The sequence below is a fragment of the Periplaneta americana genome, chromosome 4, assembly GCF_040183065.1.
Source record: "Periplaneta americana isolate PAMFEO1 chromosome 4, P.americana_PAMFEO1_priV1, whole genome shotgun sequence".
Classification (NCBI taxonomy): domain Eukaryota; kingdom Metazoa; phylum Arthropoda; class Insecta; order Blattodea; family Blattidae; genus Periplaneta; species Periplaneta americana.
The window spans coordinates 140,164,535-140,182,438 of NC_091120.1; the positions used below are offsets into that span (position 1 = coordinate 140,164,535).

The 17,904-nt window shown below is 34.9% G+C and overlaps 1 protein-coding gene across 1 annotated transcript in view; it reads right to left on the reverse strand.

The window, feature by feature from the left end:
• Ino80 (chromatin-remodeling ATPase INO80) overlaps positions 1-17,904 on the reverse strand; it is a 454,888-nt gene that overhangs the window by 406,503 nt on the left and 30,481 nt on the right. Inside the window, exons 5-7 of the mRNA XM_069824011.1 lie at positions 8,720-8,896; positions 4,690-4,899; positions 4,227-4,325 (exon numbers count right to left, since the gene is read on the reverse strand). Of these exons, the coding sequence (XP_069680112.1) occupies positions 4,227-4,325; positions 4,690-4,899; positions 8,720-8,896 (486 nt within the window). The remainder of the gene's footprint in view (positions 1-4,226; positions 4,326-4,689; positions 4,900-8,719; positions 8,897-17,904) is intronic.

A 17,904-nucleotide genomic window follows, 5' to 3' on the forward strand; every position in this document is an offset into this window, starting at 1 on the left:
AATCGTTATTTCCGAAAACAGCCGTTAAAATATTCTACAACACAAAGTTCTTTATATACGTTATAGGATACTTTATATTTTCTTACTTACTTACAAACGGCTTTTAAGGAACCCGCAAGTTCATTGCTGCCCTCACATAAGCTCGCTATCGGTCCCTATCCTGTGCAAGATTAATCCAGTCTCTATCATCATATCCCACCTCTCTCAAAACCATTTTAATATTATCCTCTCATTTACGTCTCGGCCTCCCCAAAGGTCTTTTTCTCTCCGGCCTTCCAACTAACACTCTATATGCATTTCTGAATTCGACCATACGTGCTACATGCCCTGCTCATCTCAAACGTCTGAATTTAATGTTCCTAATTATGTCAGGCGAAGAATACAATGCATGCAGTTCTGCGTTGTGTAACTTTCTCCATTCTCATCCCACTTAGCCCCAAATATTTTCCTAAGAACCTTATTCTCAAACACCCTTCTTAATCTCTGTTCCTCTCTCAAAGTGAGAGTCCAAGTTTCACAACCATACAGAACAACTGGTAATATAACTGTTTTATAAATTCTAACTTTCAAATTTTTTGACAGCAGACTAGATGACAAAAGCTTCTCAACCAAATAATAACACGCATTTCCCATATTTATTCTTAATTTCCTCCCGAGTGTCATTTATATTTGTTACTGTTGCTCCAAGATATTTGAATTTTTCCACCTCTTCAAAGGATAAATCTCCAATTTTTATGTTTCCATTTCGTACAATATTCTGGTCATGAGACATAATCATATACTTTGTCTTTTCGGGATTTACTTCCAAACCTATCGCTTTACTTGCTTCAAATAAGATTTCCGTGTTTTCCCTAATCGTTTCTGGATTTTCTCCTAACTTTATATTTACTAACATATGAAAATTGATAAAATTACACTACTGCCACCCAAATAGCATACTTTAATTCAGCACAAAGGTCATTTCATTATTAGAAACTTATAAAAACATAGTGAAATCATTGTACTCGTTGATTAATGTCAAAACCACACATTAATGTACCTGGAAATTCTATTTAAGAAAGGTTTTGCTGTGAACTATTTTCTCCTATATTTACTTTTACTCTCACATCTGAGAAACCAACAGCAGTTTCCAAAATGGCTGTACTCAGATAATGTCTTTCTCAGATAATATTCTGATGAAAATACTCACCTTGCTCGACACTCACAGCTCCGTAGAAACTATCAAGGAGGTGCAAAAAGGGAATTTTAAAAACATTCGGCAACATTTGTAGCTTCTTAGTAATTAAAATGTTAGGATTTCATAATTTTTTTCATTTTATTCCCCAAAAAGCCTTTTATCAATGATTTAAACTACTATGTTGCACTATAGCAACACTTCCAAATTTGATTCAAAAGCATATCTTTGAGAAGTTGTCTAGTTTGAGACTTGATAAAATACCTTATTTTAATTAAGTCACCTCAGGAGGTACTCCAACACACTTCTATTTTTGTCCAAAACTTTTACAAAATTTATTAAGGGAGGAGGAAGGAAGAAGAACCCATCTATAGTTCTGGTAACTAATTGCATCTAAATCCAATGCTGTAGAATTCTACTATGGTCTAAGGCATCTTGCCTTGGACTAGCATTATGGAATGAATGCTAATTGAAGTCTTCATGCGAGAAAAAATTTTCTCATGAAATTTCAATCAGTGTATGGGACTGGTATCCACTCAGCAACGTAATGAATTTGAGGAGATATGGTAGGTGACAAAATCTAGGTCCATGAGCCAACTATAACACCTGGGGGGAATCACCATGCTAACCACATGTTACCACCATACTGGTTAGATGTTCGTTCACCTCTGCTGAGGCATATGGACGTCAGTCCGGCAGTTTTCTCACAGGCCTTGGCCCTCTATAAGCTATCACACACAGTATAAGTTCACCTGAAATTATCAACAGACCTCTTAGGTTTCTTCATCCCTACAGCACTGAATAAAGGAATTGAAGACAGTAAATTTCCATTATGTAACAATATAGCCTTTAAACTCTGGTTGTATGAATATATAAAGAACTGTCAACCTGTGACATTATGTTCAACGTCCAATTCTTATTAAGGTGTTAACATCCAAACAGAAACACAAGTCTCTGATTGAAAAATAGTGAGTTCATGCCATGTTTAATAAATACTGTATATAGTGTAGTATTCTTTGCCAGAAAATTCCACTGCTGTAGCCTACAGCCAAATAACCCAACCTCCTTTTCACTTTAAAATTAAATCACAAATAAGATTACTTGATTTTCCTTGATATAGCAAGTGGTCTTCTTTGCTATAGGCATCCAACAAGGAAAACTCAGTGCGCAGAAACCAGCGGGTGTAACTGTCTCGTGCAGATGACATATGCTCCCATTCCCAGCATGCCCTCTCGCCTACTGCAGGGGAGTAAGAGGGGTATAGCATGCGCCGAGGAGTCCGAGCTGAGTTTTGCTTGTAGGATAGCTATAGGTGCATATTAATAAGCAAGATCTTGCGATGTTGAATGCACACTGTCATAACATTTCCACTATTTGAAGTTGCTTCGCTTCCAGGTTAAAATGTCCATTTCAAAAAGCCCACATAAATAGAAGTCCACAACATAAATATCCATAAATAAAAGTCCACAACAGAAATGCTCACAACTGAAATGTCCATAAATAAAGGTCCACAACAGAAATGCCCACAACTAAAATGTCCATAATCTGAAATGTTCATGAAGACCTGTTGGAATTCATTGGATATATGGAGCATATCTATGTAAGTGGGAGAAGAGCATGGGGTAGACTGAGGGCTGTTCCTCCCCGATTTCCACCACCAGTATAGAACCATTATCAAAGTACACTGCAAGGATTCCAGAGAACCAATAATTCGGTAGGATTCCATTCCAAATTTCAGCATATTGTTTAAGCCCACAATGCTAGGATTTGCCGATTTTTGGATAATATAAAATCAGAACAGCATGACAATGAAAATTTAATCATTCAAGTGATGGCTGGTCATCAAAATATCAAGGTGCCAGCTAATAGAGTTTATGCAACAAATCAGAGGCGTATTGAAGAAATTGTTAGAAGATATGATCAGTACAAAGAAAACAACAATATTCAACAATATCTAAGAGCCATATCTTACCATCTGAAAATTCACAGAGAATTTATTGAAGAACTACAAAACTGATCAATTTTAATAGAATGTAATTTTGTATATTTTCTGGACATTTATGCATTTATGTATTTTGGACATATAAACTTAATTAATTGCTGGATATTAAATCCTGGTGAATATTTTCGTTGTGGACATTTATTTCATATGGAGGTCATGGCAAGGTGGACATTATAGTTTATGGACATTTTCTTTGTGAACATTTATTTCGTATGGACGTCATGGCAAGATAGACATTACAGTTTATGTACATTTGTGCTGTGGACATTTTGCAATGGACATTTTAACTGCTAACCATTGCTTCATATTCTTCAATTCATGTCTTTTAGAGAAACTGGTACAAGGAGATCTTCACTATGCACAACTGGTTTGAATGCTAATTGAACAGTAGGGTATATTATAGTAGATGTATTTTTAAAGCAGGTAAAGTTAAAACAGGTTGTCAGGGACTGGGCTCTCAAGAAACACAAAAACTACTGAACTCAAGTGAGGGCTGCAGACACTCTAAGACCCTCATAAGAGATTTTAACAAAAGCAGGTGAGGTGACTTGTTAAAATTGAGCAAGAAACACCTCCGCTGGGCAGTCGGATTCCTTACAGAACACTGTGCCCTCAAGAAGAACCTGTACAGGATGGGACATACTATCAACCCAGTTTGTGTTCGTTGTTCACAGGGAAATGAGTCTGTAGCCCATCTATTGTGTGACTGCATTGCACTCGCCCATCAAAGAGCTCTCATCTTTGAAAAACATTTTCCAAAGCTTGATGAGTTATCAACTGTCTCAGTCCGTAGTTTGATTCAGTTCATTAAGAACATCAAACTATTGGAGTGCTAGGATATCATGACAGGGATGTGCAATAGATCTTTCAGGTCGCAGTGCTCCCTCTTTTAAATTCAATTCAATTCAATCTTCATCCCTGCCTAGCCATTGGAACTAAGAATGCCCAACTGGTGGCATAACTACTGGGATGGAAGACAGCACATAATAAGTCATCCGACTTCATGAGCATTAAATATTACTACTACATAATTTATCATGACCAACTAACCTGCATTGCTTTTTGCCTCCAATGTTTCATACAATACTGTGCCACTCTTTTACAACTTGTTAACATTTCCTTATGATTGTTGGTCTTTGCTCGCTGCACCTGCAGGGAATCACATATAGGTAATGAAAATTACACATATCCTTTAAGATTACAGTATTGCATTGTAACAATATATCAATGTAAATTCATTAAACATCAATGTAGAAAATATCTTAATAAAATTGGCCTTTAGGACCTAACAAGAATTATTTTACTACTGATTAAAGATATAGGAATAATTAAGAAAAGAATTTTTTGTTGGGCACTACTCAAAGTATTGAGAGAATACCATTATAGAGATGTTTAAAAACATGAAGAACAAAGTTCTGTTTCAGCACATCATTTACTATACTGCACTCCCTTCGAATGGAAGAATGTTTTGCATGCAGCACAAACAACTAATAATTAATTTACTTTTTTTTACCTTTCCGAGTTCCTTTTTAGACATCATAACCCATATTTTTCTTCTTCTAATAGCCATGATTTCTGGATTTTTAGCCTGTTTATCCTTTTTCTTTGCCTTTGAGGATTTTGCAGTAACAGGAGCCATATCAACAAAACTATCTGGATCATCTTCATCTTTTAGGTTCAGTAAGCCTTCTTCGAAATCAAAATCGTCTACTGCATCTTGCTCCTGTGAACACAAATAGAAGCAATCGCATTAGTGCTCTTCAACATGTGGTCTCCAAATTTATTTTCCTGTTCCTTCTGAATACATAACATATTGCAGAGCTGGTCAAACTGTGCACAATGTACATGTGTCATCCACTGTGTCACTGTGGAGTGCACAGTGCACTCACAGAGCCTCCATTAAAGCATGAGTAGGGGTAAGATTGTAATTGTAGCAGACAAAATGCATGTCGCCTTGTTCCATAATGATTTATGAACTGAGGTTCTAATTCAGAATTTTTTAAAATGAAAAGACACCTGCAACCAATTTTACAGGCTCTAATTGGGTTGCAAATCTTGTCTTTTGGGTTAGTATAACTGGTCACCTCAAAATGCTAAATGTGGGCATGTAGGGTAAAAACCATCTAATAACAGATATGCAGACAAAATCAACGCCTCCAAAAAGAAGCTTATTCTCTGAGAAAGCCAGCTTTAAAAAATACTACATACTTCTCAGATTTAAGTAACTAATGTAATTTATTCACATATATTACATCCCAATGAGCACTGGAAAAGAAAACAGTTGCTTCACTTAAAAGAGAATTTTTATTTTTCTTCTCGATTCTATTCTATCACTTACCCTTAATGCATTTGTTTTGTAAATTATTCACTTCATTTCCGGTTTAACAATATTTAGGAGCAATTGTTTAACATGCTTTAAAAACAATTTTATTATTATATTATAAGAAAAAGGTTATATGATTTCAGTCAGCAACTTATCGAAAAGTAAGTACAGAATGAATTCTGTCACATCACATTAAATTATGTATTTCACACATCACATTATGTTATATTTCACGAATATTTTCGACTTATACAAAAGTCATCTTCAGGTGACACAATAAAAGCAAACAAAATCGAACACAGGCAATGGCTACACAATAAGTGAACACACATATATGCATTACAGAAATAAGAATGCTCATTTTAAAAGAGCATAAGTGTGGCTCTAAGTCACTACAGCATACAATATAATGAGTTAAAATAATCTTGTAAAAAAGGCCACACTTGGATTAATTCCATAAATGTTACATGACTAATAACAAACTATGTTCCAATATTTAAAATTAAATTTAAAATATCCAAAAGTTTAAAACGACAGAATGTATCCATAATTGTAATGCAATGTTCAAACAGGCAATGTCTTTGATATGTGGATATTGTGCGTGTGTTTTCAGTCGCTCGTAGCAATGAGTGCAAAAATATCTCAAATTAACCAAAAAGATGTTTGTATGTAATATAATTTGAAAAAGAAGAAAGATGACTAATGCTTTATATTAATACTCACAAAAGGTTTAAACGTATTATGAAAATTACATTTGTAAAGTTTCTTTCAACCCATAAGCAGTGCTGACTAGATCAGACGCTATGGACAGTACTCTATAACAGAGTCGCCAGTATGAAAGGACAATTCCAAGCCTTTAGCGTGAGACGAACTCGATAGCTCAGTGGTGGGGCGCCTGACCGGAGAACAGGAAGTCGCAGGTTCGATTCCCGCTCGAGGTTGTGAAATTTTTCTTTCATACCATGGCATGATTGTGACTATAATAGTATTCAAATTCATTAATATGTCACATCAATGGACGTGTATACGTCACCAAACATCGTAAGATGAAGATTACATTTGTATTATGAATACTGTTAAGTTCGTGGCCTGTATTAATAAATTGTGTCGCAAATTTTGATTTGTTTCTATTATTGAAGAAATCAGATTTGTGGTTAGAAAGTTCCTTTTAGTTTGACCTATATATTTCTTAGCAGTTTGTACAGTCTAATTGGTAAATGTCACTATGTAAATGTTTGTTGTTAATCCTAATTCTATTGGGAATTATGGTGTTCAATTTATTATTAGTTTTATATGTAATATTCATATTTTTCTCTTTTGGACCAGGTTCAAAGAACACAAATCTGATTTCTTCAATAACAGAAACAAATCAAAATTTGCCACACGCTTGATTAATACCAGGCCACGAACTTAACAGTATTCATAATACGTTGAAAATTTTGAAAATAGTGAATGACCCGCAACTTATTAATACAGCTGAAGGTATTTCATAGCCAAAAACTATAATCATAATACAGAATTACTTAATGAACAGATTCCTAACTTTCAAAAACCCCCGTATCACAGAATAACCTTTCATCAAGTAGTTTTGCCAAGCTACTTCCTTTCACTTCCCGTCTACATCAAATAAGATACACTTGTTCAGTCATATTTGTTACGCAGCGATGAGATGGCATCAACATCTGAATACATCAGCCTCCTACCTGTTGAGAGTATTAATATAAATCATTAGTCATGCTTTCTTCTTTTTCAAATTATATTACATACAAACATCTTTTTGGTTAATTTCAGATATTTTTGCAACTCATAGCTACTAGTGACTGAAAACACGTACAATATCCACATCTCAAAAACACTGCCTGTTTGAACATTGCATTACATATGGATGCATTCCGTCGTTTTAAACTTTTAGATATTTTAAATTTAATTTTAAATATTGGTACACAGTTTGTTATTATTCACACAACATTTTTGGAATTAATACAAGTGTGAACTTTTTTACAAGATTATTTTAACTCATTATATTGTATGTTGTTGTGACTTAGAGCCACACTTATGCTCTTTTAAAATGAGCTTGCTTGTTTTTGTAATGCATATATGTGTTCACTTACTGTATAGCCATCATCTGTGTTCAATTTTGTTTGCTTTTATTGTGTCACCTGAAGATGACTTTTGTATAAGTCGAAAATATTCGTGAAATATAACATAATGTAATGTGTGAAATACATACTTTAATGTGATGTGACAGAATTCATTTTGTACTTACTTTTCGATAAGTTGCTGACTGAAATCATATAACCTTTTTCCTATATTATAATTCCAACTTATCTGAAACTAAATATGACCTTCAAATTTTATTATTGCTTTGGTTGGCCAGAATCTATATGAGGAGGTGCAAACATGATTTACTTCTGTAGGGCTATATTTCTAATTCAGAAACTTTTCTTTCAGGACATTGCGCGCCACTACAGAGGCAGTGCAGAGTGTGGAGTGAGACAGACAGAGTGACAGAAAAACAGAAATAGTGTGGCAGTAAGTAATGGTGGGAGATACAATCCTGACAGCAGTTTTGGACAGTGCACTGTTCCCTGCACGGTGCCTTGCACATAATGCATAACACACAACCACAACATGATTGTAATTAATACTTCTTGATAATTTTACTGCATAATTGAATTAATTCTTAAATATAAAATTAATAATGAATATTAGAGACCAGATTTTTACGTATTAATAGTTAATATTATAACTAGCTACAGCTACAAGCAAGCAATACCCCCCACTCTGGTATAAATAATGTTTCTGTGCTTGAATGTAGTAACCAATAGTAATGAATGTGCGAACTTCGTGTTCTCTGTGTAATCACTATAATTGGCTACAGCTTCCAAGATGATGGTTTTAGTGGATGGTGCTCACTTTTCAGACACAAGTTCAACTGAATGGTCTGAACCATTAGTTACACAGTAGCAAGTAAGATTTACTAGATATATTCTACAGACTCTTTCATTAGATTTCAGTGTTGTGAACAAGATCTCAAAATTGCTTTAATCTACATCATATCCACTCGGGTACATTCAGTGTCATTTTTAACTTTCAGTACATAAAACTCAGGTCTCTACTGATTACCTGCACCTTTTTTATGCCAAATTAATCAACACAATAACTTAAAAGATTTACACATATCTCATGTTGAAGCAATGAACTGTATTTGTGAACTTACTGGAGTCTCTTCACTTAGCCGTTTCTCCTTCATATTCAGCTTCTTCATTTTCTTCAATTTCTTTTCTAACTTCTTTTCTTTCTTTTTCTTTTTATTGCCAACAATAAGTTTTTGATGTTCAGGAAACTTGTCATAATTTGACAACAATCCAGCTCCATAATATTGATACTGGCAATTCTGTAAGGAAAGAATTACATCAGTAAGAAACTGTTAGTATCTGTAAACTATCTCAGAAATGTGAAATTCAAAATCAGTATTTTGAACTGTACAGTGCTATTGTTTCAAATAACGATGCTGAAATTTATCGTATTTAGGGTTTCATAATCTGACTGAAACTAATCGTGACAAATTGGCTAATGAAACTATAATTTATATTAAGAAGGTATGCTCACACATTAACATACAATAAATTAATTTTATTCAAGCAAACATAATTAAATCGTTTATAAAAATACAAATACAATTATTTTTATTTTTCTATAGAATCCAAATATTTGCTCACCATTTTCTGAGACTGATTTGCTAACATGACTCATATGCGGAAATTTTTGTACAGCATCTACCTTTCAAATACAGTAAAATTCCGGTATTCTGTAGTGGAAAATCACATAAATCCCCTGCGTGGTGTTTTTAAATAACAGTTTTATACAAATTTGATGTATTTTTATTAAATTTAACATAATCCGGGATTTTCGAGCTTTTTCAACTATCTGGTAGGGACGAATTTTATGCATTTAAAAATGGGACATTTTCAGTTTTCCGGAATGTATGGCAATCCTAATCATACTTACTTACTTACAAATGGCTTTTAAGGAACCCGAAGGTTCATTGCCGCCCTCACATAAGCCCGCCAGCGGTCCCTATCCTGTGCAAGATTAATCCAGTCTCTATCATCATACCCCACCTCCCTCAAATCCATTTTAATATTATCTTCCCATCTACGTCTCGGCCTCCCTAAAGGTCTTTTTCCCTCCGGTCTCCCAACTAACACTCTATATGCATTTCTGGATTCGCCCATACGTGCTACATGCCCTGCCCATCTCAAACGTCTGGATTTAATGTTCCTAATTATGTCAGGTGAAGAATACAATGCGTGCAGTTCTGTGTTGTGTAACTTTCTCCATTCTCCTGTAACTTCATCCCGCTTAGCCCCAAATATTTTCCTAAGCACCTTATTCTCAAACACCCTGAACCTATGTTCCTCTCTCAGAGTGAGAGTCCAAGTTTCACAACCATACAGAAGAACCGGTAATATAACTGTTTTAGAAATTCTAACTTTCAGATTTTTGGACAGCAGACTGGATGATAAGAGCTTCTCAACCGAATAATAACACGCATTTCCCATATTTATTCTGCGTTTAATTTCCTCCCGAGTGTCATTTATATTTGTTACTGTTGCTCCAAGATATTTGAATTTTTCCACCTCTTCGAAGGATAAATCTCCAATTTTTATATTTCCATTTCATACAATATTCTGGTCACGAGACATAATCATATGCTTTGTCTTTTCGGGATTTACTTCCAAACCGATCGCTCTACTTGCTTCAAGTAAAATTTCCGTGTTTTCCCTAATCGTTTGTGTATTTTCTCCTAACATATTCACGTCATCCGCATAAACAAGAAGCTGATGTAACCCGTTCAATTCCAAACCCTGCCTGTTATCCTGAACTTTCCTAATGGCATATTCTAGCGCGAAGTTAAAAAGTAAAGGTGATAGTGCATCTCCCTGCTTTAGCCCGCAGTGAATTGGAAAAGCATCAGATAGAAACTGATCTATACGGACTCTGCTGTATGTTTCACTGAGACACATTTTAATTAATCAAACTAGTTTCTTGGGAATACCAAATTCAATAAGAATATCATATAATACTTCCCTCTTAACCGAGTCATATGCCTTTTTGAAATCCATGAATAACTGATGTACTGTACCCTTATACTCCCATTTTTTCTCCATTATCTGTCGAATACAAAAAATCTGATCAATAGTCGATCTATTACGCCGAAAACCGCACTGATGATCCCCAATAATTTCATCTACGTACGGAGTTAATCTTCTCAAAAGAATATTGGACAAAATTTTGTACGACGTCAACAAAAGTGATATTCCTCGAAAGTTACCACAGTTGGTTTTGTCCCCCTTTTTAAAAATAGGTACAGTACAATTATGGACTCCTTCCATTGTTCTGGTACAATTTCCTTTTCCCAATTAGCAAGTACAAGTTTATAAATTTCGCTATATAATGCACTCCCACCCTCTTGTATTAATTCTGCTGGAATTTGATCGATACCTGGAGACTTGTACTTTTTCAGATTTTCTATGGCAATTTCGACTTCTGAAAGCGTGGGTTCGGGTATAAATGGCTCAGCAGTTTGTATTTGAATTTCGTCCCGATCATTTCTATTTGGCCTATGTACATTTAGTAGTTGCGCAAAATAGTTTTTCCATCTGTTTAGGATTGATGGAGAGTCTGCAAGCAAGTCACCATTCTCATCCTTGATCACGTTTACCCTTGGCTGATATCCATTCTTAAATTCCTTTATACCCTTATATAAATCTCTAATGTTTTTATTCTTACTATTTGTTTCTACCTCATTCAGTTTTTCCTTCAAGTAACCTCTCTTTTTATTCCTAAGCGTACGACTTGCTTCCCGTCTTTCATTGAAATAATTATCTCTCTTCTCCTCAACTGGATCCTGTAAGAATTTCAATTTTGCCTGTTTCCTTCTTTCTACTACCATGCAACAATCTTCATCAAACCACGGTTTCTTTTTCTTAGTTTCATAATAACCTATGCTCTGCTCAGCTGCAAGTTTGATACTATCTCTGATATTTTCCCACACGCTATTAACATCTAATTCTTTCTCAACTTCGTCGGAACTTTCTAAAGTGGCAAACCTATTCGAAATTTCGACCTGATAATTTTGCTTAGCTTCCTCGTCCTTTAATTTCAAAATATTGAATTTAGTAATATTAACTTGTTGCTCTACTCGCTTGGCTACTGATAATCTTTCTCTTAATTCTCCAATCACCAAATAATGGTCAGAATTACAGTCTGCACCCCTGAAGGTTCGAATATCTACTATACTAGTATGTCTCCGTTTACCTATCAAGATGTGATCTAGTTGTGTTGTGTGAATCCATCTGGAGAAGTCCAAGTATATTTATGTATATCCTTATGGGGGAATGTTGTACTTTTGACAATTAAATTTTTCGATGTGGCAAAGTTGACTAATCTAACTCCATTGTCACTACTAATTGCGTGTAGGCTCTCTTTTCCAATAGTTGGTCTAAAAATATCCTCCCGTCCTACTTTAGCATTGAAATCCCCCAATAAAATTTTCATGTGATATCTAGGGAACTGATCAAAAGTATGTTCCAATTCCTCATAGAAGCTATTCTTTATATGGTCGTCTTTCTCTTCTGTAGGGGCGTGAGCATTTATAACTATGATGTCGCACCATCTACCCTTAAGTACTAAATATGATAACCTGTCACTGATAAATTCGACCTTTTTTACTGCTGATTTTATTCTTTTATGAACAAAGAATCCTGTTCCTAATTGGTGATTATTGTTTCCTTCCCCATAATACAACAAGTAATCTCCTATTTGTGATATGCCATTCCCATCTAACCTAACCTCTTGTACTCCTACGAAGTCTATTCTATATCTAGCTAGTTCTTTTGCTACTAATGTTACCCCTCCTGTTCTATAAAGACTAGTTACGTTCCAAGTGCCAAATCTCAAATCCTTATTCCTTTGCTGTGGTCGTGCCAGAGAATCAGTCCTATTCCGAGGCTTATTATAGGGATACGTAACAAGCTGTTTTTTACGGTGATGGGTTGTTAGCCCTTCGCCCAACCCCCAAGCTGGAAGACCACCCCTTATTGGCTGTCCACGACTGCTTATTCAATATATTCGCAGCTACCCTCCATATCTGGAGGCCGTCTCCTCTATCCGCAACCTGAGGACGCGCCATGCCGTGGTGATGGTTCGAATATAAACAGTAAGTTAAACCTAAGGGACTGGCAACCCTCACACCTCTCAGCACTACAGACTGGCAAGTACATCACCAACTCTCACAGATAACTTTCCTGCTGTACTACAGTCTGGCAAATGATCTTTCACAGAACTAGTAAATTACTTATTGAAGAAAATGAGAGAGAATCTTACCTGAATTTCAGAGCATTTGCTCAAAATTTCTTCATTTCATTCTATACATGAGGTACAAAAACCCAATGCACTACTTCCTAAGCAGCATTCTCGCATTTCAGTAAGAATCCGGTAACTTGGGTTTGCTTAAAAGCTAGGCTGTGGACACAATGCGTTAATTTTCCTTATCAGTTGTTGACTATGCTGGCAATACAGTTCTGCCAGTACTTCACACTACCAATCTCAATCAGCTATCGGAATTGTATTGAGAAATACGTATTTTTAACCATAGTTAGATACTCAGTGCAGCAACGCATTTTTCTCATTGAAATGTATGTACTGAAGAAGAGAACATAGCACCATAGAAATATTGTGTTGTTAAATTATTTAACGAGTTTTAATAATGATGGAAGTATTTAACTATCTTAATGGCACTATAAAAAGATGTTTGAAAAATAAAGCAAGAAAAGACACATTATTAAAGTTTTATAAAGTAATGTCAGTGCCAAAACTATTGAATGGGAGCGTAACTTGGATCATGACAGAGAAAAATAAAAGCAAACTTGAAGCAAATGAAATGAGATTTCTAAGAGCAGTTGCTGGTTATAAGAAAAGAGACCATAAAAGAAGTGAAGATATAAGAAAGGAATTAGATATATATAATCTGAATGATAAAACTAAAGCGTAGTGGATAAACCATGTACAAAGAATGAACACAGAGACATTAAAGAATGAACACAGAGAGACTACCATTTCATTTTAAGAATTATAAACCGGTAGGGAAAAGAAATATAGGAAGACCCAAAAAACGGTGGCATGAACAAGATATGTTTGCAAGATTGTGTTGGACTGGACATGTATACAGAATGGATAATAGTGAAATCTCTAAGCGAGTCCTGGAGTATAAACCGGAAGGAAGAAGAAGTGTTGGGAGACCCAAATTACGTTGGATAGATGAAATAATTGAAGATGTGAGGAAGCTTGGAGTCAAGAGCTGTTGGATGGTGGCAAGGAATATGGAGTCGTGGAGGAAAATTCTTAAGGAGGCCAAGGCCCGAACAGGGCTGTAGTGCATATGATGATGATGATGATGATGATAATGAACAAGATATGTAGATTGCTACAGACAATAATGTCTAACGTGTAAAGGAAGAAGACTAATAATAATAATAATAATAATAATAATAATAATAATAATAATAATAATAATAATAATGATGATGATGATGATGATGATGAAATAACACCAGCTCCATGAGTGTATCAGAAATTCATACATTGCTGCAACATGTGTATGAGGTGTGATTTGTTTTCAGAATGACTCCATAAACACAACACAACACTTCGATTTGTCTATTCCACACTGTCACCCTTGAAGTATTGGTAGTTTTTTTTGGGAGCTGACACACTTGTCCCAGCAATGTTGCCACTGTTCGAAGCACTTCTCCAAAGTCTTTTGCAATTCGAGCTGGATGACAGTAATATCCTCCATTGCCCACTGGTTCCTCCCCAAAACTGTTCTTATCATTTGATAAGTTTCTGTTGCACTTTTTCCGGGTTTGAAGCAAAATCTGATGCATGTTCGTTGTTTTTCGTAATCCCGAATTTTTGCTAGACACAGAAATTGCTGCATGCATAAAACACATGTTCACTTCACAGTTTGTAACTGTGCAATAGAAGATTGGAGCAGGTCGCGCAACCCCCCATTTTAAACAGAAGGGGGTGCGGCATGTATAGTCTGGGAAAGAAAAAAGACAGCTCAATGACGAATTCGTTCTGAAGCCATTGAGAAAATGATCACACCTCATATAGAACATAATGGAGAACATTTTGAGCAATTGCTCTAAAATTCAGGTAACATACTATTGTCTTAAATAATTTACTAGGGATACCTGAAAGATTACTTACCAGAACTGCAGTGCTATGAGATGACAAAAATGTTACTTGTGAAAGATGGTGATATGCTTGCCAGACTGCAATGCCAAGAGATGGCAGAAGACCAGTCCTTTAAGTTTGACTCACTCTGTAAGATGACTTGAATATAATACGACCTCAAGTTTCCAAATGTTCTATATATAGAGGAGGATATAAAGCTACTTTAGAGTATAGGGGAATAGTCACATATTAGAGAATTTGGAGGGTCGTCGTTAGAATAGATAGGGTTGGAAATGTGTTAAGTTAGGGGTAGGAATGTAATTTTGAGAACCAGATAGTTTAGTATAGAAAGCTGAAAATAGTGATGGTGAGTCCCTAAATACAGAAATGTGAAGGGCCATCAACCACTTGGGATGTTTTTGCTTAATGACAAATCAAATCATATTGAGAATTACTTTTACAGAAGTTCTATTGTACAGAAATTCGTCTTCACTCATAAAGTCATCAAATTCATTATTGACTGCAATAGTAGGAGAGCTTCATTTGAACAGTACTTGTCGCAGCCAATAAAACTGTGAAGTAATTTGCGTCATTTTGTACACTAATTACACTGTTGATTATATTATATATGTTCACAAACAATGAAATATTGATATAACATACAGATCCTACATGTACAACAAAACAATGAACTATTAACAGACAGATCGTGAAGAAGCAGATCTTCCACACATGACACGAAGAGTCAAACAAATTGTAGTGTAATTCGCACTCTTGTCAACAATGACTGGCTGTTTTGCAATGAAACAGATTCTGTTTAGTTTCAAATAAAGAATGTCTTTCAATATTTTCATATATTATGAATTTGTACATCCCAAAAAACGAAATACGAAAAACGCATTAAATGTAATCTATACTGTTTCGTGAAGTAGATTATTTTGAATATCAATGGTAGTACTGTATTGATATGGCACGATATATAGTCTTGGTTGATAATATAACATATTGTATCATTAAAATTTTATTATACCTCATGCACATGCTAAGTCATGCGCTATGATAGTAGAGCAAATATTCAATATTTCAGCAGAGTTATACATTTGTACTGCCATGTTTACTGACATTAGATTATTTCTTGGGTGATATATACTGTTTGCTTATTAAAAAATGAAACAGACGGTTAATCCGCAAAAAAAAAAAAATGATAACTGGTGGCGGAAAAACGAGGTTCTACTGTACATATAGGACATTTGAGAAAGAGGTAAATTCAAATACTATGAAAAAAAAAAATTTCAGAACACAATATGAAAGGAAATTGAAAGAAGTGGAATATCTAGTGAATTTAAAATATTTATATTGTATATAATAAGTTCAAAACATTCATCATTCATTCTCAGATGATTTTTATATTAACTGAGCTTGCCATTCATAGTTAATTTATAAGAGAGTTATGAGAGAATTCAGATTAATTTCATAATTAATGTTTAACCAAGATTCTCGAAAGATTGTGAGAGCACATAAGGCATTCTGCTTGAACATTAAACGTTCACTGTAAATAATGCTAAGTGGTTAAGATCTGAACAGATATTTGCCATATCATGGTCATCTAGGTATAGTCCATGTCAGCTTACTTCAAACCCTAAGGGTACGGCCACACGAGCTACATTTGTAGCAAGTTTTCTGCGACAAATGTAGCTGGAATTATAGGCAGCATTGAGTTAAATGGAAGCGGCCACACGGAGCAGTAAATGTAGCAAGTTTGGCGCATCCCAAGGTCGTGTCGCAACTCGAATGGGTCCGGGTCCATTTTTTCTGCAACATTTACTGCTGTTGGGTGGCCACACGTAGCGACATGGGTGGCTACACGTGCAGCTACATTTGTAGCAACTTTCTGCGACAAATGTAGCTGGAATTATAGACCGCATTGAGTTAAATGGAAGCGTCCACACCGAGCATTAAGTGTAGCAAGTTTGGCGCCGTCTGACATGAGGTCTATTCGTGACCAATAATTTTCCAGCCTAAACGAATTAACATTGTTGTTAGTTACTGGGAATTTCTTATTATGAAATCCATATTTTTTAAACTTTAAATTTATATTAATATTTATTTCCGCTTTACTAATTCCCAGAGGAGACTCAGTGAGTCAAAGAATATACATGTCAAAAGACTTTTACCTACTAACTGACAATACATAAAGAATAAATATCATGCAAAAGAAAACAAAAAAATTGTAATAAAAGTACAAACAACCATGTAAAATGAATGGTTATGCTTTAATTTTTTAGGAATGAGATAGAAAGCGAAAATCAAATGTCATGTAAAGGACACACATATTAAGACTTTAAAAAGAGTGAAATAACAAATCAAAGTTATTCATTTTACAGTAGAGAATTACAATAATTTAGCGCAATGTAAATTTACAAATGCGTATGGATACACGCGTAAGCTAATTTTAAATACTATTTTCTTAATCTTACTCCTGTTTTTTTGTTACTTCACCAGAAGGAAAGTAAATATCGCCACTAAGTTCCTTTCTGGTAATTGAATTTGCAGCCAGGCATACAACACCTTGGCATTTTATTCAGGCTTAATGTATTTAAAAATAAAACAAGTGACATTGATGAGTGCAGTGAAATTTGTCTCTCTAATTAGCTATGAGATATCGCAATTTGTACCACCCAGCTTATCTTTTAGCGTTAAAATTTTCTTTTGTTGGTAAAAAAACTTTATGAGACATGAAACTGTAACATACCCTAAGATTCACATTTCAGTTTCCCCCTCTCCCGAAATTTAATAATCTGAAAAACGTGATCTATCATGTTTAAGAGGACGTAAACTCTGTTTTCTATAGGATAAGATGTAGGCCTACAATGGGAGAAAGGCATTCTCAAATTTGAAGGAAAAACCGTTTTTTTAATGGTTGAAATTCTCAGTATGTATATGTAATCATAACAACAGAATTAACTTGTGTTTATGAGGGAGTGAAGTAGAGAGGAAGATTGACTTTTAGGTGGGAAATTATTATCATGACAGATTTATAACAATACGATGCCAATATATATAACAAATTTTGTTACTAACAATACGGTGCCAATAAATATTGCTTCGCTTATGTATAGTCCAAGCTAAGTTCCCTATTTTTTAACTCTCTTCAAAATA